Raw genomic sequence first — 24254 nt, forward strand, 5'->3', positions numbered from 1 at the left:
TCAAGGAACATTTCAGAAGAGGGAGGAGAGGAGCAGAGGAAGGAGTGGAATGTTGTGTAGCTATTTCCTCCAAAAACGAAGGCAGGAGTGAGGGTTATGGGACTCAAGAAGCAAGAAAAACAAGAAGCTCGGGAAAGTCATGACTCTGAAAAGTCAGAAAGGTACAGAGCTCATGGATGAATAATGAAGGGCATTAATTATTTGCATGCTTGCATTCTCATTCTGTAGCCCAAGAATAGTCTGGATATCTAGTCTTCTGTGACCACCCAGAAACTGGGCCAGGGCTACAGTGTAGAGTGAGTGAGGACAGAAGACCTCAGATAAGGCTGCTTCTGGGCTCCAATACGTATGAAGGAGAGAGGTGAACACGAGGACCCTTGCCCATCCTACCCTTAGCTCAAGTGTGCATCTAGGACTTGGTTACATGGTGAGAGCCACAGAGAATTTTGCCAGATATCCTACACTACAGATTAGGATCTTGAAGTCTCTAGAATAGTCTGTCTGTCTGTCTGTCTATCTATCTATCTATCTATCTATCTATCTATCTATCTATCTATTTATCTATCTATTTATCTATCTATCTTTGTGTGTATCTTTGTGTGTCTTTCTCTTCATAGACATGTACATGCACACACCCATGCACAGAGACACACAGACACCACACACACACACGCGCGCACACACACACACACACACACACACACACACACACACACACACAGGTCATAACTCCCTCGGGAGTGCTGAGCACTTCAGGAGTCATTCTTTTCCCACATTCTAGGACCTGCAGTCTCTCACCTGAAAAAAAGATGAACTAATGACTGCCTCCACAGGAGCAGCATACACTGCTCCACCAGACAAAACCAAGAACAGAGAATTCTGTGACACTTCCTACAAAGTAGCTTTATTCATCCTGACTAACGCAGGTGTGGCATGATCCTCACAAGGCAAGGCTGTGTCCTGTGGCTTCCGGAGCTTCAGGCTGGTGAGAGGGCAGGCAGCACTTTCCCAGAACACTGGCCGAAACCAACACGGTAGCCATCCCCCTGGCAGTGACCTGAAACACAGTAGGGATGAGATCAGCCACTTCATCGCTGGAGGCCTCCTAGATACAACCCCAGGTAGCTGCAGGACCAGATATCATGGGAGGCTGAGTCAGAGATAGGCAGGCACATGAGCATGTCATACATACATGAACCTCCCAGGAGCACATGAGCTAGAGCCCAGGCCCACCACACAGTTACAGATCCCCAGACTCCACACTCCACAGCCTTTCTAGGGGTTCTCAGCTCCCCACATGGGTCTAGCTTCAAGAACTATATGTATAAATGAGCCCAGGGTCAAACTTCCTGAGTTTTAAAGCCTAGCTTCTCCACCCACTGGCTCTGTGACCCTGCATCCCTTGATATCTCAGATTCCTCATCCGTGCCTGGATCTAATGTCTGCCTTATTGTGCAGGCTTACTGCAAGGATGATGTGTGTAGAAAACTCTGAGGACAGGGCCTGGTCCATGTGAGGATCCTCTCAGTGTTACCTAGGTGGTAGAGCAGTGTGTTTCCTCAGAACTTAGTCCCTCCTGCAGTCCATTCTTCATGGTCGTGAGGGTTGGAGTCAGTGTTTGTGTAACATTTAAAGTAAAGATCCTCAACTGTGATTTTATCTATTCCATTATTCCTCAACAGGCTTGAGGCTAAGGTAGGGAGAAGCCCGTCTCTGTCTTAAAGGAAGGTCTATTTAGTGGGAGCATCAGGACTGAACAAGATATGGAAGATAGATGAGTACTGGCAGAGCATCATGGTGAGAAGGATACAGAAAGAAAGGAACATGTGAGCTGGGCTTTGATGAGTGAGAAGGAGTTCACTACATAAGCATGGCATACATTGGTTAATTCTGCTCTTTAAGGTTGTCGTGAGGGCACCATGAGAAGACAGTTAACAAAGGCCTCCGAGAAGCCATCTCAAGGGGTTGAGTCTTTGTCTTGGTGAAAATGGACAGGCGGAAGTTTTCAGTAGGGTAGCAACAGAATCAAGTTAATACAGACTTTTAAAACTCCTTCAACGGAGTTACTTCTCTAGGGTGTGAGGCACATGGAGGCTGGAGGGTGGGCTGGGGCAGGATGAAGACAAAGGTGGCGTTGCTTAGGATAGAAGCCAATCTGTCTGTGGCTTTGTCTTTCACATTACTCATCACACACCCCCAACCTGGACTCAGATTGGGGACCTGGAGCTATGCCTCCTATTCAATGTGAGAAAGAAGAAATGGAAAAGTATAAAATCCCAGCAGCCAGTAGAGAGAACTCAAGCATACTACTAAGAAGACAGGAGACCAAGAAGCCCAATGGCTCCCTGGAACAGAGGAGCAGCACACTTGTGTGGTGAAGAATAACAGACACTGAGGCGGGTGTGAAGAGAAGCCACTACCACGTGACTAGAAAGGAAACTGGTTGGTGTCACGTGTTTCAGATAACAAGACAGAGGTCTCAACTAACTGTGAGCTGAAGGGCAGTGGGCATAGAAGGGCCCAGGAACAGGTCCTTGTATGTCCAGAGCAGAATGCCAAATGAGGACAGAGGGCAAGGCTGGGGTTTGATGCCTGCAGCCACTTGATCAAACTGATAGTATTCGGTTTATCTTCTCCTATGTTGTCCTCTCACAGACAGGGGCCACAACTGGGCAGGAGCCCAGGTTCAAATCCTAGCTCTGCTTGTACTTATCTCTGTTGACACTGATTAAAAATGCAGATTACAGTTATTGGAGGGGTAAGGACTGGGTACCCATGAGAACTTTGTACAGAACATCACCTGAACTACATGAGAAGCTACTACATATTCAGCCATCAAGGACTGACACGGGGATTTGTTTTCCCACTGAGAAGGCAGAAAGCAGGAAAATGATGAGATAAAGACAAGTCAGAGGAAGCCTAGGAAAGAGTCAAAGACACTAGGTGCATGTCAAGCTGGAAGGCAATATACAGGCCCTGGTGGCAGTACTCAGTGCCCCATGACCAAGGGAGGACAAACCAGGGCACATGTAAATTCTGCTTCCCACAACCACATAGAAAAGGACTCTCTATACCCTCTGTGGTACAACAATCAAGAACACCATGAGGCTGACTGCCTCAGCCCCAGGGTCCCTTTTCCCAGGCCTGACAACTGCCTAGACAGGACTGCATTGTTTGATGAAGCTTATTCAGATCCTGCCATCTCCTCACCCCCTTCCATCATTTCCACATCAACATTTCAAAAAAGTGCTGTCAGCCAATCCACAGAACCACAGCCAGAGCCTGGGTTGGCTGGCAGGCACTGAAGCAATACCAGACAAAACTGGCATGCAGCAGTTGGAATACATGCTTAACATACAGGGGTCTAGCCTTGGAGAGAGCAGCTCACAGCAGGAACTGTCTCCTGCCTTTGCCATCTGTGTGATCTGCCATGATTCTCTCCTAGCTTTTTTTTTTTTTTTTTTACTTCTCAAAACTGGGGCAATGACACATTTCGAAAAGGCTTGGGTGAGTAAAAAATAAAGTGGAAGTAGAAATACCTCCAACACAGCTGTGCTCTGCAGACATTTAATAAATATAGTCAGCCTTTGGCATCTCCAGAGGAAGCCCCTGAACAGTTTGCAGATGGCCCACACACAAGGTCCCAATACTTGTAATCATCTACGTGTGACTTATAATGCCTAAAGCGAATGGGCCTTTCTCTGGGGCCTCTGGAAGGAGTGCAGCCCTCTCACCACCTGTATATCAGATTTCTGCCTTCCAGATCTGTAAGAGAAGACCATCAAGCCCATAACAGGAAATGGACAGGAGCCCTTGGCTAGGTATTGAGCTGACAGGCATGCTGCTGACTAGAATGGCACTGAGAGAGCTGTTGGAAGAGGACAGAGGTGACTGCCTATGTGGCAGAGAAGCTGAACTAGGCTGTGCCAGGCTGAGGCCGGGGGTGCACAGCATGTGCACAAGGAATGTGGTCCTATGATAGCAGAGAGTCTGTGGTAGGAGGCTGAGTGGGGCCACACAGAATTGTATGCCAAGTGGATAGATTGTATGAGGCAGCAGATGGGTACCACAAGAGGATCTTGGGCAGAATAGGAGCAGTGTGGAGCAAGCCTATGGACCCTGTGGGCAGGACTAACGGGTCTGTTGCAGAGGCTTTGTGAGGGCTCCAGCTGTGCATTTGTGTGATATGTAGAGTATGTCAGCTGTACAGAGATATTCATCAGACCAGAAGGAATTGGGTCCAAGATTCCAGTTCACAGGACAGACTATTGATACCAGGACAGCATCAAGGAAGTATGGGAGACCAGAAGATGCACAAGAGGAAATGAGTGGTGGTCGGCTGAGAGTCAAGCCGGTGGGAATGTAGATGGTTTAGGCCCAGTGAAGGAATGCCTCTCAGAGTGGATCTCATCAAAGAAAGGTCAAGATGCTGGGCTCTCTGGAAACAGCTGTGTAAAACAACAGAAGCAAGAAGAGCTGGGTATACATCACTAATTCAAGTATTTTAGTTGAAACGTGTACTCCAGGCTTTAGATGCCCTGATGGTGAAAAGAATTGAGACTATACAGATCAGTTGCCTGGAGGGGAAGTCAGACTTCCTTATTCATTGTCTAAAGTGCCAGTCTCACTATGTGTACAACAGTCCACAAATGATAGAGCAGTGTGAGCCAGTATCCTTATCTCTGCAGTTTCAGGATGCCCTCCATGGGCAGGGTCTCAGTGCACATCTATCAAGTGCAAATCCTATTATAAATTGACACAATCCTATAGATCTATTACCAACTGGGCCTTATCATGATGACACCAACCGAGTCTCAGAATGTTGGGTACCTCAGTGGTCAGTCACACTGTGGTGAGTTCCAGGGAGGTCACTGGCATGTTCCTGATTCCAGGAAGTGGTCTTTGGAACAAGACAGTACCTTCCTTACTGTTAATAAATGTGTGGAAGGCAGAGTGGCAACAGAAGAGACAAGGTCCCGACCTCCTGGGAAGGAGCTGCCAAGGCCTTCAGGCACTACCTCATGCCCTCCCTGACCCAAGTTCCAGGTCAGATCCTGGCCATTGTTTTGGACATAGTCCAGAAAACAAAGGCCCAACCATTACTGGGTAACGGCTGTAGGTAGGGGGAGGAATGCAAAACAAATTCTCACAGTGTTTCACCTGTGTGGACACTAAGACATGAAGTCCCCAGGAACCCAGGCTCTAGCCCAGGGCATATCATGCAAACACAGAATCCAGGAAGGCCCATAAATACAAAGGAGACTGATGTTTCCATTGTCAGATGGGTACTTTTGGCTTAAAGGGCTTGGTGGTTCATACCTGTTATGATGACTTCATCACCATCCAGCAGGAAGGTCCTGGTCTTCCCCTGCCCCACTTCGATGGGCTTTGTTCCCTTCCAGGACAGTTCCAGCATGGAGCCAAAGCTATCAGGGTCCTTTATAAGAAGAAAGGGGGAAGCTGGCATGTATTTATATCTTGGTGATACATCAGCTCTAGTGTGGACAGTACAGTGAGAACTGGGGGCCCAGAAAACCTTTGAGGCTACTTTGGACATATGCTGGTGATAGACTGTGCCTTCATTCTTCCTGTAAGCATGCTACCTATTCAGGGTCCTGTGCCTATAGTGGACCAGAGGCCAACTTCAGTGTGCTCTCTGACTCCATAGACTGCAGCTCACAACCCCAGTGTCATGTCCCGTACTCTACCATTGGCAAGAGACTGTCAAGTCCCAGTCAACATGGCCAGAGACTTGAGTGAAGCCAACCTATTTACCCCACCCCCACTACCATTGTTTCCAAAGTTGTGCACCCTTCCCAGGCTCAGGGTAGCTCAGGGGTAGATAAGGATGCAGCTGTGATGTCTCCTCATCCCAGGGGTGGAGGGAGCAGAGGATTAGATAGAGTGGCTGCTGCTTTCTGGGGAGACAGAGTCAAGCTCTGGTTCTCACACAGGCCTTTCTTGGTCTGTGTGTAGCAGGGAAGCACTCTAATCCCCAAATTGCTCAATTCGCCTAACTTTGCCTTGGTGACCCATGTGGTTGTTTGAGACTCACTGATCCACTGATGGTTCCGGAAGCCAAGAGGTCCCCAGGTCTCAGATTGCATCCGTTAACAGAGTGATGTGTGAGTTGCTGCAGCATGGTCCAGTACATATGCTGGGGGCAGGAACACAGCAGGACATGTGTGAGCATCCTGCTTTCTGGGAAGGATTTAGTCAGCCTGCTGCATGCCTTTCCTGCCCTCGACACTCCAAACTACTTGGAATTTATGTTTATGCTTGCCTCGTTTTAATTGAGATTTTGCTTTCCTCTAGTCCCTCTAGATGACCTGCTGTCTGCCTGCTGAGGTGGGAACCCACCTTGTCCACCAGCCCTAACTTCTTTTCCTGTGGAACCTCATCTCTCCAACCATCTTTTCCAAGATGCCTGAAATCTGAGCCTGCTCGGCCCTCAGGCCTGGGAGTTCTCAGAAGCATTCCTGGTGAATTGTCCTTTCTGTAGTACCAAGGCCCGGCTGACCACCCTGCAGCCTAGGCCTTGGAGTTGACCCCAGCCCTGAAAGATGAAATGATTTGAGCAGAACGTCAGAGCAAGATGGCAGTGAAAGGGTTGGAGGTGAGGCCAAGGCTCCTGTGTCTCAAGCACTCAGATGTCCAAGCCTCCAGGATGACACAACTTCCTGCATCTCCTTTCTGATTGCAGGCAGGCAACCAGTCCTCAGAAGTGGGTTCTTCCCTCAGTTCCTTTTCAAACTCGTTACTTCTTTTATCTAGAAGGAACACTATGCAAAACAAATGCATCCATTCATAGAGTCCTCAAGTGGCCAATGAACACTTGCAGAGGTAGGTCCCCAGCTGCATTAGTCGGTAGAAAAAATACAAGAGAAGTCACAATGCTCCCAAATGGCTGAGTTGAAAAAGATACTACGTGTTGCGTATACATGAAGCAGCAAAATTTCTCAGATGTCACTAGTGGGAGTGTCCGTGTGCTGGCTAATCTCAGTTGCCAACTTGATATAATCTATACCCACCTGAGGAAGCAGCCATGAAGGACTGTCCAGATTTGGTTGACCTGTGGACACGCCTGTGAGGGATTCTCTTGATAGGATTAATAGAAGTGGGAGGACACATCCTAGATTTGAAGAAAAGCTTCCCGTGGGCCCGGCGCATGGATGGAATGTAAGGTGAGAGGGACTGAGCACAAAAATTTTGTTCTCTTTCTCGACTGTGGCCGTGATGTTCAAGCTCCTGCTGCTATGACTCAAACTCAAACTGTGAGCTCAAATAAACCCTTAGGTTGCCTTTGCCATGATATTGTATAGCAGCAACAGAAAAGTAACCAAATCAATCCACTTGAATAAATGTTTTGGAAAGTTATTCAAAAGTATTCCTTATACTATACTGAACTATACACTTTGCTTTGTGGTGTGTATATTTGTGATTGTACATGTGTGCATGTGCATCTATTTCTCTCTCTCTCTCTCTCTGTCTCTGTCTCTCTCAGTGTGTGTGTTATGACATAGCAGTTCTATTCCTGGATATATACCCAAGAGAAATGTGCACACACACGTACTCCAAGAGATATGTACTAGAATGCTGACAGTAACTCAAGGATAGCCAAAATCTGGACGCAACCACTTGGTCATCACCCATTGTGGAGCTGGCACTGTAGTATCCTATAAGCAATGAGACAATCAAGCTCCCACTGCAAACAATGGGGCTGAACCTCACAAATCCAGCATTGCAAAAATGAAGCCCAGCAGAATAGACACACACTATAACAATCCCATATAAAACTAATCAACGGACAAAGTCAGTGCATAGCAGCAGAAGCAAGGAGATGCAGCCTACATTAGGGAAATGAAGGCATGGCTGAAAAGAGGCAGCAGCCTACTGAGGGCTGGGAATTCCCCTTTTTGACATGAGTCAGCCTGGGTGCAGAGGTACACTTTTTTTGTGAAAACTCCTCAGCATCTTCACATACAGTTTTGGCATTTGCAAATCTGCAAAGGATGTATGCATGTGTGTGCTGTTGTTTCAATAAAAAGCCTGTCCTTTGGATGGCTCTGCATTTAAGAATGCGTACTTTCTAGCAAGGGACTCAAGGTAGTTTATCAATACCTGTGTCAGGTGCCTCACAACTGCCAAAACACCAACTTCAGAAATCAGTCCATAGGTATGTACACATGCAAACACAATTGAAAAACTAATAAATATTTGGAAACTGATGTTTCTGCTAGTAAAGCTTGCTGTACAGGCACAGGGGCCCACATTTTACTGAATTCCATGGCCCACATAAAAATCTGGGTGCAGTGTGTGCCTGTAATCTCCGCACTAAGGCGGTGGAGACTGGAGGATCCCTGAGACTTGCTGGACAGACACCCTAGTCAATCACTGATCTCCAGATTCGATGAGAGACCATGTTTCAAACATAATGTGGAGGGTGGCTAAGGAAGACACCCCCTGTCAACTTCAGGGCCCCCCCATGTGCACACTGAAAGTACTTTCATCAGCCCAGACTATCCAGACATGGGATTCAGAAGTTTGGCCTTTACAGGATGGGAAATGCACCCAGAAAACTTTGGCCACCTTTGTGCAGCAGCTTCCATCCTGAGGTGACTCTGTGATGTCATGCATCTCTAGAAAGGAAGAGGGTTGAGGAGACTGCAGGCTTTCAGGCTGATGTGTCATTCCACTCCCAAGTGGAACAAAATGTCTCCTGTTCCTGTCATGTTCTTCCCTTCCACAAAGCAGTCGGATGGCCTCCAAACTCACCTTAAAGTTGGACCTGCAGATGGTAGCCGCCTGGCTCATTCCTTCTCCTGTCAGAAATTGAGAAGTAATACTTATGCAGACTAAACCTGCTGACCAGGAAGAGAACTGCTTCTAGCTCTCTGAAATGAATCCACGTAGTCTGTGGACCAGTAAGCTTAGAGAGTGTCAGAGCTGGGATAAGCACACTGAAGCCATCTAGTCGAGGAAGGGCAAAGATGTGCACCCATGCTATCAGTTCCTTCTCCCACAACCACAGCAAGAATCACTCACTAGCTGACAGAAGCGTGTGTGCCTCAGAATTTAGACATGGTTTCAAAGAACATTTTATAACAATGCTCCTGATATCCGCTAGGCCACTGAAGATAATATAGGCTGAAACCTACATGTGACCTTGATCAAGCACAGCCTGCTACCCTTGGGGTAGCTGGTCTACTGCTACACTTCTGTACTGACAGACAGTGTCATTCACCACTGATGCCAGCAGTCCTTTCTCCATGCAAGAGCTCAGCGAATGCTGCCGTGATCTGAAACAGTTTGAACCACCAGAAAGTGCTTCCATCCTCCAAACCCAGCTCTTCCCTTTGTGCTTGCTGCCCTTCTGTAACAGGAGGTGAGCTCAGCAGGCCCACGGGAGGTCAGGGTGCCCACATTGCTGCTTTCCAACCCTGTTATTCTGGTGCCAGCTTGGGACCTCAGAACTGTCACTTCAATACTGTACTACACAGATGTGATATGTTTTCACTCCCATCCTGTCTCTCCCCATCAGGACCCTTCACTAACACAGAAGAAAATGTTCAGAACAGGAGCATGATGGGAAGGCACTCCAAGGATTTGTCTGTGAGTGAAAGCACTAGCCTGGAATTTACAGCCCTGGCACTTAGCTCCACCCTGGCCCCAGCTATCCTAGTGACTCAGGGTAATCCTTCCTCTCTGAGCCTTAGTTTCCTGATCAAAGACATGAAAGGATGGGACAGGTACAATGGCTCTTAGACCTTTCCTAGGTGGAGCATCCTGCACTTGTTCCTTAAGAAACTGAGTTTCCTGGCACTCCCGGAAGCCATGAACTGGCCATAAGGACATAGGAGAGCCTTTGTGTGATCCCAGATAAGAAGAGAGAAATTGAGAGAATAAGGGACTAGCTAGAGTTCGACCTTGGGAAACTTAATGTTTCTAAATGTGCCCCCCAGGCAAGCACTTTTCCACCCTAAACATAAAGATGACACCTGCCCCTTCCTAGTTACAGGTTCTCTTCAGGACCAGTTTCCTTAGCCTTCACCATCATCTATCTATAAAACCAATGCTATAGTTACCCTGTTTCACAGATGACAAAGTAGGGCATTGTTCGGTACTTGCCCAAGCTCCAAAGCTGGACAAGAGTAGAGCTGAGGCTAGACCTCCATCACCATGGCCTGCATAGTAGGCCCCTCACATGACAGCTTGGCCTGTAGAGCCAGCCCCTCACACCACAGCTTAGTTGCAGACAGGCTCAGGGGAGGCAGGCCATCAACGTGGTTCTCTGGGCTGCCCAAGATACAGCTCGGGACTGAGCCCTACTTCTCATAGTCTCCTGATCCGGTGAGATCAGGCTTTGAAACAGGCATTTGATGAAATGGACCACACATCTGGGTGGCAGTGTAAGGTAGGTGGCAGCGACAGATGTGAACAGACTAGGTAGACACTGGCTAGAAGTCAAACACAGGGTGGAGGAGAAAGCCTCCAGTGTAGGAAAATGCATCCGACCTGGAGAATGGCCCTCACACTCTTCTTTCTTTACAAGAGCCTCCAGGCTGCAGCAGGCACCTCTAGTTCCACCCAGCCAAGCTCCCTTGGGGCAATGGAACCGTGCCATGCCTGCCTGCTGAGCCTGAGCAACACCACTCACCCCATTACATACCTTTCAAAGCAACAGACAGGTTGATATCAAATGTGTAGGGCTGGCTGTGGCAGAGATACGGCAAGGGCTTCGGGTCCTAAAAGGGAAGAGAACATCAAAACTGTGGCTATCAGGAGGGCTGAGTTCCCAGCAGCCTTTGCTCTCCAATACAGAGTGTTCCATGTGGCAACAGTGTTTCTTCTCCAGGGACTCAGTCCCTACACACTGTCCTTAGTCGGACAGGAAGAGTCAGGAGGTCACGTGTGCCACACTTGAGAAAATAAGCTGAGGTGTGTGTGCGCGCGTGTGTCTGTGTGTGTGTCTGCAGAAGTAGGTTAAAGGTCACAGGAAGTAACAATGCTTCAGGAAGCTGGGAGAGGATAGACTTAGGAGGGGGACAATGGGAGATCAGAGATGGACCATAGAACCTGTAAGGAAAGGCTAGTGAGGGCAAAGTGGATGCCCTGGAAGGCAGAGAGCCTAGCAGCAGTGAAGCTGGCAGCCATCTTTGGTGCTGGAACAGCTGGGAAGGCAGTTGATGTTCAGGCAGGGCGCTGCACACTGGACAAAGAGTGTTGTCCCAAAATACAGCACAAAAATCATTTAGCAGGATGTAAGATCACTCTGGGTAGCCTGAACAGCTGTGTGTTTTTAATGGTAACTGTGTGACCAGAGGTATTTATGGGGAATACAGCTCCTTCCCAGTGCATGAAGGGTTAAATTAGAAACTGCTTTGGGGGGAAACCTGCTGATGAGTTGGGAAGGGGCAAGAGTGGTGACAGCTGTACATAAACAGTACTTGGGAAGGACAGAGGTGGTCGACATCCAGACATCCCTGTGAGGATACACCTGGGGGAAGGACCATGAAGGAGGATGTGGGCCATTAAAAGCAGGGGCCCAACAGGCCTGTGAGGGCAGAAGATGAGAAGGACAGTGGAGGGTGAGAGACGAAGGGGAGGGAGACCAACACAGGGGAGAAGAGGGTGCTGTGGTGGGAACGGCCCAGGAAGATCCGGAGACAGAGTGAAAACCTTTCGGGGACTTTTATGAAGGACCAATTAGCAGGGGAAAGTCCCAAGGGTGTTCAAGCATGAAATGACATGGATGAGTGGGGAAGGAGGTGCAGCAGTACACAGGCTGGTGAGACAATGCCAGGGAGAGTATAGGGAGGGAAGGTAGAGAGAGCCGGGAGCAGAACAGAACCCTCTGGAGGATAGTTAGGACCAGAGATACGGGAGGAACAAATAAGTCATTTTCCTGAGCCATGTTTGACATTAGTTAGGGCCTTGAAGGTATTGGCCATAATGGCAGGGTGACTGTAGTGAAGAAGTGGGATATTGTGCTGGGAACCCTGTTAGAGACACACACACTTTTTCCCTTATAGACTCTATTTCAAAATGCATTCTAAAAATTAGACTCTAGAGGGAGCCATTGCACAAACCAAAATAGCATAACGGGGCAGCTTTGTGGTTAGGGTTTTGTCCAGTTGTTCCCCTGAACTCCGAAAACTACAAAATTATGTTTTTCTCTGTGAACTGTGTTGGAGGAAGAAAACCCCTGGAACCGTGTCTGCCTGGACACTGCGCCAGGCTCCTCCAAGCACCGCCATGTCTCAGGATCAGAGGGCAACAGGAAAGGGCAGAGGCAGTAACTTAGAGCAGAGCTTTCAGTGGAAAGGTGCTTACCTGCCTTGGGTTTGGCACCACAAATGGCAGGAGGGCATCCATAGGCACCACCCATGGGGAGATGGTTGTTCCAAAGCTTTTCCCCAGGAACGGCCCAAGGGGGACATACTCCCATTGCTGGATATCTCGTGCTACGGAAAGACAGCAAGCTTAGGACTCACAGTGACTTACAGTCCTGCCCTTGACCTACATGGACCTCTCTATATGGCTATGGCCAACCAGATCTCCCAGGGAACAAAAAGAAGGGTACTCAGTATGAAGACAGAGGTCCTTGGAGGCACTGTGCTAGGGTACTATGAAGAGTATCAGGACAATCCCTATAAAGGGCCTGAATGGGGGAAGGCCCTCTTCTGAGATTTCTGAACCCACTTCCTCTTACACACGGTATCAGGGTGCAGAGCGGGGAACCAGATGCTGGGCTGAGTCTCAACTCAGTCATTGGCTAAAATCCCTCCATATTCGGTTCATCAGCAGAATGGTACTAACAACAGTGAGTTAGTTTGTAGGGCTTGATAAAGCTTTAGGTTCTGTCAGCTCCATCCTTCCACCTTTGAGAAAGCTTCTCCGGGAAGCGGAGACTGACCCACACCCACAGAGTCAGAAGTCTGTATGGCACCACCCCCGCAGTACTTAGGCCTCCTATCCCATACCCAACTCCTGTGTGTGCCCCTCAGAAAAGAGTATCAGAGGAAGCTGGGCCGTCAGGCATTACCACTCCAGTCGTTCATGAGGACCATCCCGAAAATATGCTCGTGGGCTTTGGAAATGGGGATTGGCTCTCCGAATCTGTTCCCAGGGCCTACAAAGAAAGCCTTCCATGGAAAAAGTTGGTTAGAATCTAGATGACCTGTTGCTCTGGGTCACTGTGGCTCACAGAGCAAAGGGAAAATATTTTCAAAGTTCAACCAGGGACTAGGGCTGCCTGGGGACCTGTCATTAATTCACTGGGTCTCTAAGATGGGAACTGTACTCATGTGTGCCCTTTTATCACCACCAGCCTCACGATAATTTCTTCCTGACCATCAGGGCACCCCAGGCCTTTCTGCTCCTTCCCCTGTAACCCATATCCCTTACCCTAATATCTGACAGCATACGAGACTTGTAAAGACTGAAAACATCAGGTGTGCTCATGCCAGGAGAATTGACAAGTTGACTTCAACCTGTCCCCAAAGGAATGGCATCTATCCCATAGCCACGGACCAAGAGAACATCCACCAATCATGTCTAAGGGAAACTAAATGTGTGTGGGGGGGGGGTGGGGGGAGACGGAGCTCCTTGAACAGCACAGAATCATCCACATTTGTGGAACTAGGGTCACTGTTATATTTGTCCTTGAGATAGGGTTTAAACAGTGCAAAATCGTCATCAAGATACACAGAAAAAAAGAGCTGAGGGCACCGAGGCATGGAGACCCCGTCTCTTTCAAGTTCAGGGGATCTCCACCTCTTTCCTCACAACCACATATGAGTCTTCAGCAGTCTCAAAATAAAATGCTTAATTTAAATAAAGACCGGAGCCTTGGTGTAAGCCTTTCTCAAGTGATACATACAGGCCCTGCCATCAGCACAACAAGGTGGATACGTCCATTTATTTGATGCTTGTTGTTCATGTGGCATTGTATAAAATCACCGTGAATGTGACAGAACAATGTGGACTGATGCTCCCACTAGATGCAACAAGCTGGGTTTTCATAGCCTCTGGCTACAACACTCACTAAATGAACAGGAAATCATTTTATCCAACCATATTTTACCTCTTTTTGTTAAAGATAGCTGACACAGTGTTGGTTCATCAACACTGCATTTCCCATCAACAGCTACAACTCAGGTATGAGTGAGGTTTTTCTACCACATGTCTTTGTAAGGGGCATCTGCTCTCCTGCAGTTAGGGGACCACAACGGACCTCCACTTGGGGGGCATTATAAATAATAATAGCAGCTCAAATCACAGAAGAATGTGGAAAATACAGGAAAAAAAAACAGACAAAAAAATTAGCCTGTTTTTATAGCATGAGACCTGAAACAAGAAGATAGGGAGCCTGGTGTGACCTTAACTGGGGACAAGTGTGTCTATCAGGAGATTCAAATTTTCCACTTCTCTGTGTGGCAATGACTTGTGTTAATATTTGGGTTGCAAATAAGTTTCAGCAAGTGGGAGGATTCACAAACACAGGATCTGAAGACAGAGCATCAGCTGCATTCAGTGGTCACATGGGGACACGGGGCTGCTATTTGTGGCCAGACAGGTGTGAAGTGCTGCCCCAGAAAGAAAGCTTTACTGCCATAAGGCTTTGTGGCTCGCACTCAACAAAACTCCACACATAACTCACCATTTCCAACTCCATGTCTAAGAGTTTGCAGGCGCCATACACAGGAGGCTTTGCTGGAAAGATGGCAAATAAAAGGAACCATCAGTACCAGGCTACAGAGCTCATAGCAATAGAGCAGAGCCAGGATACTGGAGTCACTTACAGTTATCAGGTCTCATCTGTCCCATGGGTCTTCGAATCGGGGTGCCAGAAACCACAACAGAGGAAGCTCGGCCATGGTATCCCACCGGTAAGTGGAGCCTGGTAAAGGAGGGTGGTGACAGGACATGGGTACCCAAACTGCTACATGTTGTAATCGAAACTTCAGAAAGAGTCGACATACACTCATTCAAAAATTAAAACATGGCCCCAAGTATCTACTGATAGATGAATGGAGAAAAAATGTGGTATATCACATGGGGGGTGGGATGGGGGGAATGATTCAGCTTTAAGAAGGGGGGCAGGTCATGCCTGCAATCCCAGCACTCAGAAGACAGAGGCAGGAGGAGTACCAGCAGCTTGAGGCTAGCCTCCTGTACATTGTAAGTTCTAGGTCAGCCAGAGCTAGCAATACAGTGAGGAGGAAGAAAGGAAGGAGAAGGGGGAGGAGGAGGAAGGGAGGAGGAAGAGAAAGAGGAAAACGAGGAAGAGGAGGAGGAAGAGGAGGGACAATAAAGAACCCATGTTTCTTTGATCACAGACAGTGCTCTGCTGCTTCCTTTGTGGACTCTGCCCATCTCTAATAAAAGGGAGCCCGGGGAATAAATCAAAGCTCAGAGCAAATAGCTATCCAAGGCTGGGGAAAACTGTTAGAAGATACTTGTAAAACAAAGATATGAAGAGGAAATAAAAGAGTTTTTTTCCCCCCAAGTATCAAAATCACTGAGGTGTTGGCTAGGGGTGCTCTTAGACGAACACACAGAACTGTGTGGGCAAGACGACAGTATGGGATAAGCACCTATGGTTATTTGAATAAAGCTAGAGATTAGGCCTGCAGTACAGCGAGTGGCAACTCCACAAAAGATCTGTCTATACCCCAACCCCTGAAAAGATGTAGAAACAGTCTTTTTAGATGTAACTAATAGCCTGGATCATCTGAGCATCATCCCTACATCCTAAAGCGTCCTTGTACAAGGTGTCCTTGTACATGGAGAAGAGGAGGAGACAGCCATGTGAAGACAGAAACAGATGGGAGTGATACAGCCACAAAGACTGTCCATGGCACCAGAAAAATGGACAATAGGGTCACACTTGCTGGACACAGCAGGCTGGGCCAGTCTCCAGGCTCCTGATTAAGGTGGCCGTGGATATGACAGACTGCTGCCCTGCACAGGTCCAGGCTGTGTCTATCCACAGCCAATCAGAAACTGTTTGTATGACTTCAGGGAAAATGACCCAACAGACTGTCTAGCCCCAAAGTTGCTGGCTGTCATCAGGATGCCAGAACTTCTCTAGCCAAATGCCAGAGATCAGAAAGTGAGGAGCAAGGCTGGGTGAGGAAATGGGTCCCTACCCTCATCTGAACCAAACTGAAGGGCCTCAGCCTTTGGCCTGGATTTCCTTAACATCAGAGTGGTTCACAGTGCTACCTTTGGTTTCTCTTATGCACATGTTCCTCATTACAGAGATAATACTTGAACTCTAAAATGCTTGTTCTGATCTTTTTTTCCTGAATGCTAGAGCAATAGTAACAGAACAGTAATAGGCAGACTGCCAACAAAAGGATCTAGAGGATCGAGCACCACAGGGGGCGAAATCCCCATGTCTGCTCTCCAGAGGAGAGCTGAAAGGATGTTTGCACAGTCCTGTGATATCCTGTATAGCCCAGGACCCCTAAAGTCATGCTAAGGGAACCAAAAGCTGGGCCTGCTCTTTCTAGAGGCCATAACATCATCAGTTCTGGGTTTTTCCTCTAGGTTACTTTGACCAAACAGGGTCTTTGCTGCTGGGAAAAGCATACTGTAGAGAAGAGCTGACTGAATTTATCCGAGCATCTGGTCTAGGACATACCAATTTGGCAACAGCGCATTCTCCTTGCCCCTGAACATAATGCCAACATTAGTGGCATGCTGCCGAGAAGAGTAGAAGTCCGTGTAGTCTCCTGCAGAGGGAACACCCAAAACAGCCAGTGACCTAGATGGAGGAAGTCTGGGCCCAAAAACAGGAGCTCAAATCATCCTTCAAGATTAGAGGACCCCTTAACACAGGAAAAAAAAGAAAGTAAGTTCATACCTTCTGAATCAGACAGCGAGGTTTAAATATGAAGTGGCTGTCACTACTCTTTTCCCAATTTGTACCACATATCATAGATGTCCAGAAAAATGGACAATAGCATCAGACTTGCAGGATACAGAAGGCTGATCTGGCCTCTGGGTTCCTGCTTAAGGTAGGTAGATATGACAGACTGTGGCCCTGAGCTGTGAACCTCCTGTGCACCATCCTTGCCACACCTTTGTTTAATATGCGCCTGTTCCTTAGCCTTACTTCTCCCATATCTCTGTTGATTTAAATGCTGGCAAGTCTAAGGCCCCATTACTGAACCCTCCTTTGGGGTGGGCCTCACTGTGCTCTAGCCCCATGTGTGCAGACTTTTGTTCAATTGTCACCATTCAGGGCAGTCCCTGTTCAGCCCTCATGTCATGTGACTGGCCCTGAACACCAAGAACAAAGCATCTTGTCTTTGTACTTGTACTGGTCTATCAGTGTCTGTTGATTGTGATGAGCTGAATGTGGAGGGTTCATGAATACCAGATATCCTTTCTCCCATATGTGAGTTACTGAATTCTACTAGAACATCCACTTTGGGTAGTTTGCTTACTCATCTTCCTGAACCTTCTGCATCCACCCACAAAGCAAAGCTGAGCACTCACTCCAACCCCAGCGCTTAGACTACAAGTGGAAGCGGCAGAATAAGGAGAGGATACACAGTCTGGGAGCCAACTAATCAAGAGGTGGGACAGCCTGAGCTCGGCTTACTACTTCCCACCTTCAGTCCTGTGGACAGAAACAGTCGTGAAAATATTTATCACAAGAATAATCACACCCATAACAGTAAAAACAAGAAGTCACAGCATCAATTAACTGGAAAGGAAGAAGGATCCCTAGAAAACAACTGGTTTGCCATAAAACCACATAGCGTAGTCCTATAGGAAAGCAAGAGATAAGCCCATGCTCAAGCCCACCTTCCACCTAGCTGTTGGCCACTAGCACCTCTGGAAGGCTTTGCTGAATGGAGAACTTGTTCCAGGAATCTCATCCTGTCAGGACAACGCTATACAGTTCTCAGATCACAAGTGCCCAGGCAAGAGCTGAGACTTCCCCTCATAGCTGACACACAAGGATGAAGCAGCCTATGTCTGCTTCAGGCTATGAAACTGTACTGACAGCAACTTGCTGATTCAGTCAAAACAAATGCCTTCCCAAATTCCTACATGGGCCCTGCAGGGCCCTGTGGTTTTCCTCAAAACACCCTCTTTCCTGACAGCTTAAAGTGCTTACCTCAGACTCTTCTGGGAAGATGAAGTGAATTACTGTACAGGTATCCATATAGCTAGTCACAAACTTAGGCTGCTGCACTAAGAGAACAGGCTTGCGACAACTGAGCCAAGGCTCACTATTGGACGAGCTTGGTCAAGTTGGGATCAGCTGGCGATCCTAGACTTCTCGATCTGTTTTCTCTCCACCAAGATACGGAGTTCCAATGCATCTGTCTAGCCATCTAGGCCTACTAAACTACTCAGGTTGGCACAGCAGGGAAATAGGACTCACCTATGGTAGCAGGAAGGTGCATCGTGGCAGAAGCCTGGGAAGTGAATGCACTGAAATACAGAATCAGGGGCTCCATCCAGTCTTCCAGGCCCAGACACCTCCCACCAACATGCAACCCAGTAGGGATGGATGAAGTTGGCCTGACTGTACCAGGATAGGCAGCCAGGCAGCCAGGCAGCCAGGCAGCCAAGGAGCCATACAGAAGGGCACCCAATTACCCAGGCCTAATTTCCCCTGACATGACACTCTTTCCCCATGTATTCTCACCGCTGCCGAAGCTCCTTGTCATCTCTGAGCTGGGCTTGGCTGGCAGACAGTAAGCTCTGTAAGGATGCTCTTGCCTCCTTCCATGCGGCTTGACCCAGGCCCATAAAGTTATTGAGAGTTGTCTAAGACCAAAACAGGAATACAGGAGGTTGTACCTGAGAAAAGTCCCGGGACATACCTCCTGCCTGCCTGACTTCTCTCCATCCATTCACAAGTTGGGGGTCTTTGTTTATATTTTGTCCTCTCTGCATAGAGCTGGAGAAAGCTGTCACCTTCCTTGATGTCCCATCCATTCCTGGAGATGCATCTCACAACCAATGCTCACAAGCTATTATTCAGACAGCAACTCATGAACTGTACAAGTTCCACTTTCCTAGCAACAATACTGACTCTGTGGCAGAGGGTGGTCAGGAGGGCTGGCAGGAAGGATGTGTGTGAAGCTCCTGAACAGAAGAGGTATTTGGTAAATACCACAACTATCCTTGCCTGTGTTTCAGAAAAAAAGCAGATCCTAAGAGCTAAGCTGTGACAAGGGAGGAAAGTCACATCAGACATGGTAGACAAGCTGACTGCCCCCAGGCGCAACTGCACACCTGGATGGCAGGGTAGCCACCTTACACAGACATACAAGCTGGATGCCCAGGTGTATACCCTTGAAGGACTGGGAAGCCATCACCCATGAACAGTCCCAGGATGTGTCTCAAGCTGTACCCCACTCTAGACTGCAAGGCTCATGGCTCCTTTTCTCAAGGTTTTCTTGGACCTCAAAAGACCAAAGCATGAACATCCCTGTTTATAAAGGAAGCAGGGTGACAGAACATTCCCACCTCATAGGCAACTTGGAGAGACCCAATGGACTCAGGCCCAGTTCTGCTGAGAGGACACCCTAAGGTGTCAAGGCTACCTCCTGCCACCTATGTGGCAGCTCCCACTCATCTAGGGATAACTGGTGACTAAGAAAGTACTATCTCATTTGCAGTAAGTGGTGAAACAGAGACAATCCATGGCACAGTGTCCCACCTCATTGAAGACATGCTGATGTTTGGAGAGAACGGGTCCGGTAAGGAGGTGTTTAATGACACTCAGGTCCAAGATCTGGTCACCGATGGCCACACCAATCCGTGGCTTTGGCTAGGAGAAGAATGACAGTTGGTTCTGACAGGCAAAGTGCATTTACTATAACAGCAAATACTTAGGGACTCATGGGTTCCTTTGAGACAACCCTCATAAAGAGAAGACAGAGGATCAGGGGACAAGAAAGAAAGTAGAGCTGTGATCTTTAGTCATGAGTTGCTCATCACCTTACCAAGAACCTGAATCTCTTCATACTGAGCCCAGGGCTTTGCTGAGGGCCATTCTCTTAGGAAGCAGAGCAGTGAGTGTTCTACATATAGTAACTTAGAGTACCAGCTCTGTGGTAGCTTGAATGCAGCAGAACTCAGGCTGTAGGGAACTGCAGAAGCCACAGTGCTCAGTCCACAGGAATGAATTTCTTTTATGCCCTGTAAGAGCTCTGCGTGGATTCAGATAAACACAGAGGCCCCAATATCTTGTCAAGGCTGGTTTCTGACCTCACAGAACAGAGCATGTTGGGAGATTTCACCTCCTGAAACTCTGTCCTAAGCCAGGCTTCCTTGCCACCTCAAGTAGGAGTTCTGCCAGATTCTAGGAGATCCATGAGAGCCAAGAGGTGTAATTTTTGGCTGTGTCTGTCTCCAGTACCTGCTCCTTTCAGTGGGCTAAGGGATGTAGCTGCAATGGCAGCCCCCCCCAGGGGTTAGAGATAGACCAAAGTCACATAACCCTTCGAAGCTTCCCTGGAGAACCTGTATGTTCTCAGCTCTGTAATTCCCTGGGCCTCAGTCTCTCCATTCTACCTCAAAGATCAGAAAGCTGAGTGTATCCAAGCGAGGAGTGCACTCAGGTGATGTTCAGGAAAGACCTAGAGGCAATCATACTGTGCCTTACTGAAGGCAAGGAGGAACCTCTGTCATTGAGTCCTGTTACCTGATCATAGGCATTACCTGCCTAGTCTTATGTAAACAAGGCCTAGCAATTGTATTAAGTCCATTTAGTGCTTTATAAGCTACCAAGGGAGAAGAGTAGTCAGTAGTATTACCCAGCTCTACCGCCTATGAATCACAACAATCACTGGAATAGCAAGATATCCACTTATATTCTGAGGGTAACCAACAGCTAATTGGATTTAAGGCCTGCTCAACAGGAGGGAATTCATGCCTGTTACTGTAAAAACCTAGCCAACTGCCCATTGTTAGAACAATAGAATATCTAAGTGTGTTCTAAATATGTATCCTTATACCCACTAGTAAGTGTATCTCTCACCCATCAAAGAAACCTTTTTTTTTAAAACAGAAACTACGGCGAACCTGTCAAAAAACAAAACAAAAACAAAACAAAAAACAAAAATAAAACAAAAAACAAAACAAAAAACTCAACTCATCATGGGGTACCTAGCCCTAAGACACATCTGTAACACTCCTAAGGCTCAGAAAAAAATCACCCAAGAGGGAACAGAAAGAGGCCCAGGACACCCGTCAATAGATCATTTTCCCTAGACATGACCAGGAAAATATACCTAGAAACTCTCAACAATATAGTTGCCCGAACAAGACCAGCATAATGACACTAGTTGGGCTGCCACTGCTGATGGGAAATTCCACGAGGTCCCACCACTAGATAAAGAACCACAGGAAGTCAATGGTTGCCTCCAGGGACAACTATTCACATGGGTTGTCCAATCCCAAGTGGTCAGCCCTGGACACATACACATATGAGCAAAACTAAATGAATTCAGTTATATATATATGAATATATACATGCAACAGTAATGATTAAAGCAGAGATCATGAATTTGGGAGAGGGAAGAGAGAAGTTAGAGAGATGAGAGGGAGGAGTAGGAATGATACAGATGCAATGCTTGTGTATGAAACACTCCAAAAATTTAAATTATTATTAATAAAAAAGAAGCTGGATATGGTGGGCACACACCTTTAATCCCAGCACTTAGGATACAGAGGTAGGCAATCTATGAGTTCAAGGTAAACTTGGTCTACAGTTCCATGACAGCCAGGGCCACACTGGGAAACCCTGTCTCAAAACCACCACCAACAAACCCCCCCAAAACCCACCACCACCACCACCACCACCACCACCCTGAAATAAAACCAAGATGATGATGGCGTATGGTGTCTAAAAAGCCTCTAGCCACACATAGAAGAACAGTAACCCCAGATTCCACTGGGAAAACAACCCATTTACTACCAAATCCTCACGCTGTGCCTGCCTGCATAAATGTCCCTGTCTAACCCACTGGTTTTCTCAGAAAAGGCTGAGCGAATGTCCGCTGAGGGTAAAGTATCCGAAGAGGCCAGGGGGAGTATTCTGCTTCCAGAAGGCGGTTGGCTGGCTCAGGTTAAGGCTCCACACACCTCATACGTGGAAAGGACAGCAAGTTCACTTTGTGTCCTTGCAACATCTAGTCACGCCTGGTGATTGTGAAACCATTACTTGACTCTTCTGACCAAGGCATTGAGCACAGGCAGGATAAAAAAGGACAGCAGATGTGGAGAAAGGAATCAACTGCCAGGAACCACTTCCTTCCTTTCTTCCTTTGGCTGGTGCAGGCCAGCCAAGCACTTTATCACACTGCTACCTGTCTGTCCTGGCAAAGATATTCAGATTCTTGTTAGGTGCAAGGGGTTCCCACAGTTCTATGGCTTACAAAGTGGGATCAACACTGTAAACAAACAAAATAAATAAAAACAAAAACAAACAAACAACCCCCCCCCAACTCAAGCAGAAAATACCACAAACATTTCAGAGGGATGTGCATTTCCTGCCCAAGGACCCGTTTATATATTTGCTGATAACTCAGCTCCACTAAACCATGTTCAAAGATTTCCTTCAAGTCAAACTATGCATACAAGTCAAAGTTCATTTCTCCTGCCCCATGAGACCCGTGATTAGTTCAGTGAATGCCTAGCAGCTCACACTAGAACAGAAAGAATTTAGGCTAGAGGTAAAAGAATCCGGTGTCTTGTACCGAAGTTTCTAGGCCAGGAAGTGCTCAGAGGAGTTGCTCAAAATTATGTGAGTCAGCTGGTACTTTCGAGGTGACAGGGTCAAGGACTAAGCAATGCAGTGAACTACCACCCAGCGTTTTGTAAGGAAACGGCCTGTGAAAATGTGTTGGTTTTTTGGGTCACAATCGCATAGGCTTGCTGCCCAGGCAGGGGTGATCGCTCCCATTTCTCTATGCATCTGTTTCTTGCAGAGGCCCACATATTCCGAGACTGAATTTCAGTATCGTGCACAGCTATGGATCCTGAGCAGCACTGGCGTCACAGGCGCCCTCCACCAAGGCTCGAGAGAAACCGACCAGAGCTCCCACCTCCCCGCTCCCGAGCCCAAATGTCGAAGCTCACGTTGCTTTGAGTGGAGAAAACACCATAAGGAAGGTTTTGGATGGGAAAGTCGGAGTCCTCGGCCACCGGAATAAAGGACATGCTGACGAGCACTGGGCAGCAGAACCCACGGCGGGTAGGAGTTGGCTAGCGGGACTATGCTTAGAGTAAGAATCAGACTAGCTGAAGGCTTTTAGATTCAGGGACCGCCCCGAACCCCGGGACTGCCCTTCCCCCTGGCCAATACCCGGTACTACCTGGCACACACCCCTACTCACCCCTTTGGGACCGCCTCCCTACCCTAGAGATTCTTTTAGCACCCGCCCCCGGACCGCCCCACACTCGTCCCGCCTCCTCTACCCTGGGTCCACCCTCCGTACCATCCATCACCCGCTCCGGGACCACCCCATGCTCACGCCCCTCGACTGCCCACATCCTTCTTGTCCACTTCTGTCCCGGAACCACCCGGCACCCGCCCTGGGACCACCCCATTTTCTTCTCCAGCGACCTCTAGGAATCCAGGAACACTGCATCGGTCCGGATATACAAGACAATCCTCCTCATCCTCCCTAAAAGTGCCCGGAGCTCTGGGATCGTCCCGCCTTCGCCCCGCCCCAGATGTGCCCAGAGTCGGGGGGGGGGGGAGAAGGAGGGGGGAAGGGGGTCAACCCGCCCCCGAGATCCTGTCTTGTCCACGCCCCGCCTTGGTCCTTCCCCCCTACCCCACCCTCATCTCCATCCCGGAACTGTCGGACCGGTCCGCCCCTATGTCTAAACCTCCCCCTTCCGGGTCCAGCACCTGAGTTCAGGTATTGGCCTCACCAAAACCGCCCAAGACCCAAAGCCCCGCCTCTTTAGTTGCTTCATTTCCATAATCTCGGAGGCCTCGCCCTTTTGCAAAGCTGCCCAGCCTCCCTTAATGAATTCTGCTTTCTCTCTTGACCCCACCTCCAGTTTAGAATTTGGGATCCACCCAGTGACCCCATTCTTTTGTCTAGGGCTGCTTCCAGCTCCTGCGGTGTCACTGGATACTGCAGAGGCTCTGTCCCCAGTTCATCTTCCTGTGTAGCCTTATCCAGGGTCCACAGAGACCGTGGGCGCTGGTGAAAACTGGAGTTGGAGCCATCCATCGTCATCTGGAAAAGTGTGACGCG

At 48.2% G+C, this 24254-nt stretch overlaps 1 protein-coding gene across 1 annotated transcript; it reads right to left on the bottom strand.

The window, feature by feature from the left end:
• Positions 1–877: 877 nt before the first annotated feature.
• Positions 878–23308, bottom strand: Fah (fumarylacetoacetate hydrolase). The gene is made up of 14 exons (XM_034489698.2): positions 23122–23308; positions 19697–19807; positions 18677–18798; positions 18410–18459; positions 16652–16742; positions 14805–14902; positions 14663–14715; positions 13046–13145; positions 12334–12464; positions 10670–10745; positions 8776–8822; positions 6056–6157; positions 5320–5437; positions 878–1057 (listed from the first exon to the last, which is right to left on the bottom strand). Exons 1-14 carry the CDS (start codon positions 23200–23202, stop codon positions 978–980), a joined length of 1260 nt encoding a protein of 419 aa, XP_034345589.1. The 5' UTR covers positions 23203–23308; the 3' UTR covers positions 878–977.
• Positions 23309–24254: the final 946 nt, after the last annotated feature.

Source organism: Arvicanthis niloticus, chromosome 1 (assembly GCF_011762505.2).
Source record: "Arvicanthis niloticus isolate mArvNil1 chromosome 1, mArvNil1.pat.X, whole genome shotgun sequence".
In the NCBI taxonomy this organism is placed as follows: Eukaryota; Metazoa; Chordata; class Mammalia; order Rodentia; family Muridae; genus Arvicanthis; species Arvicanthis niloticus.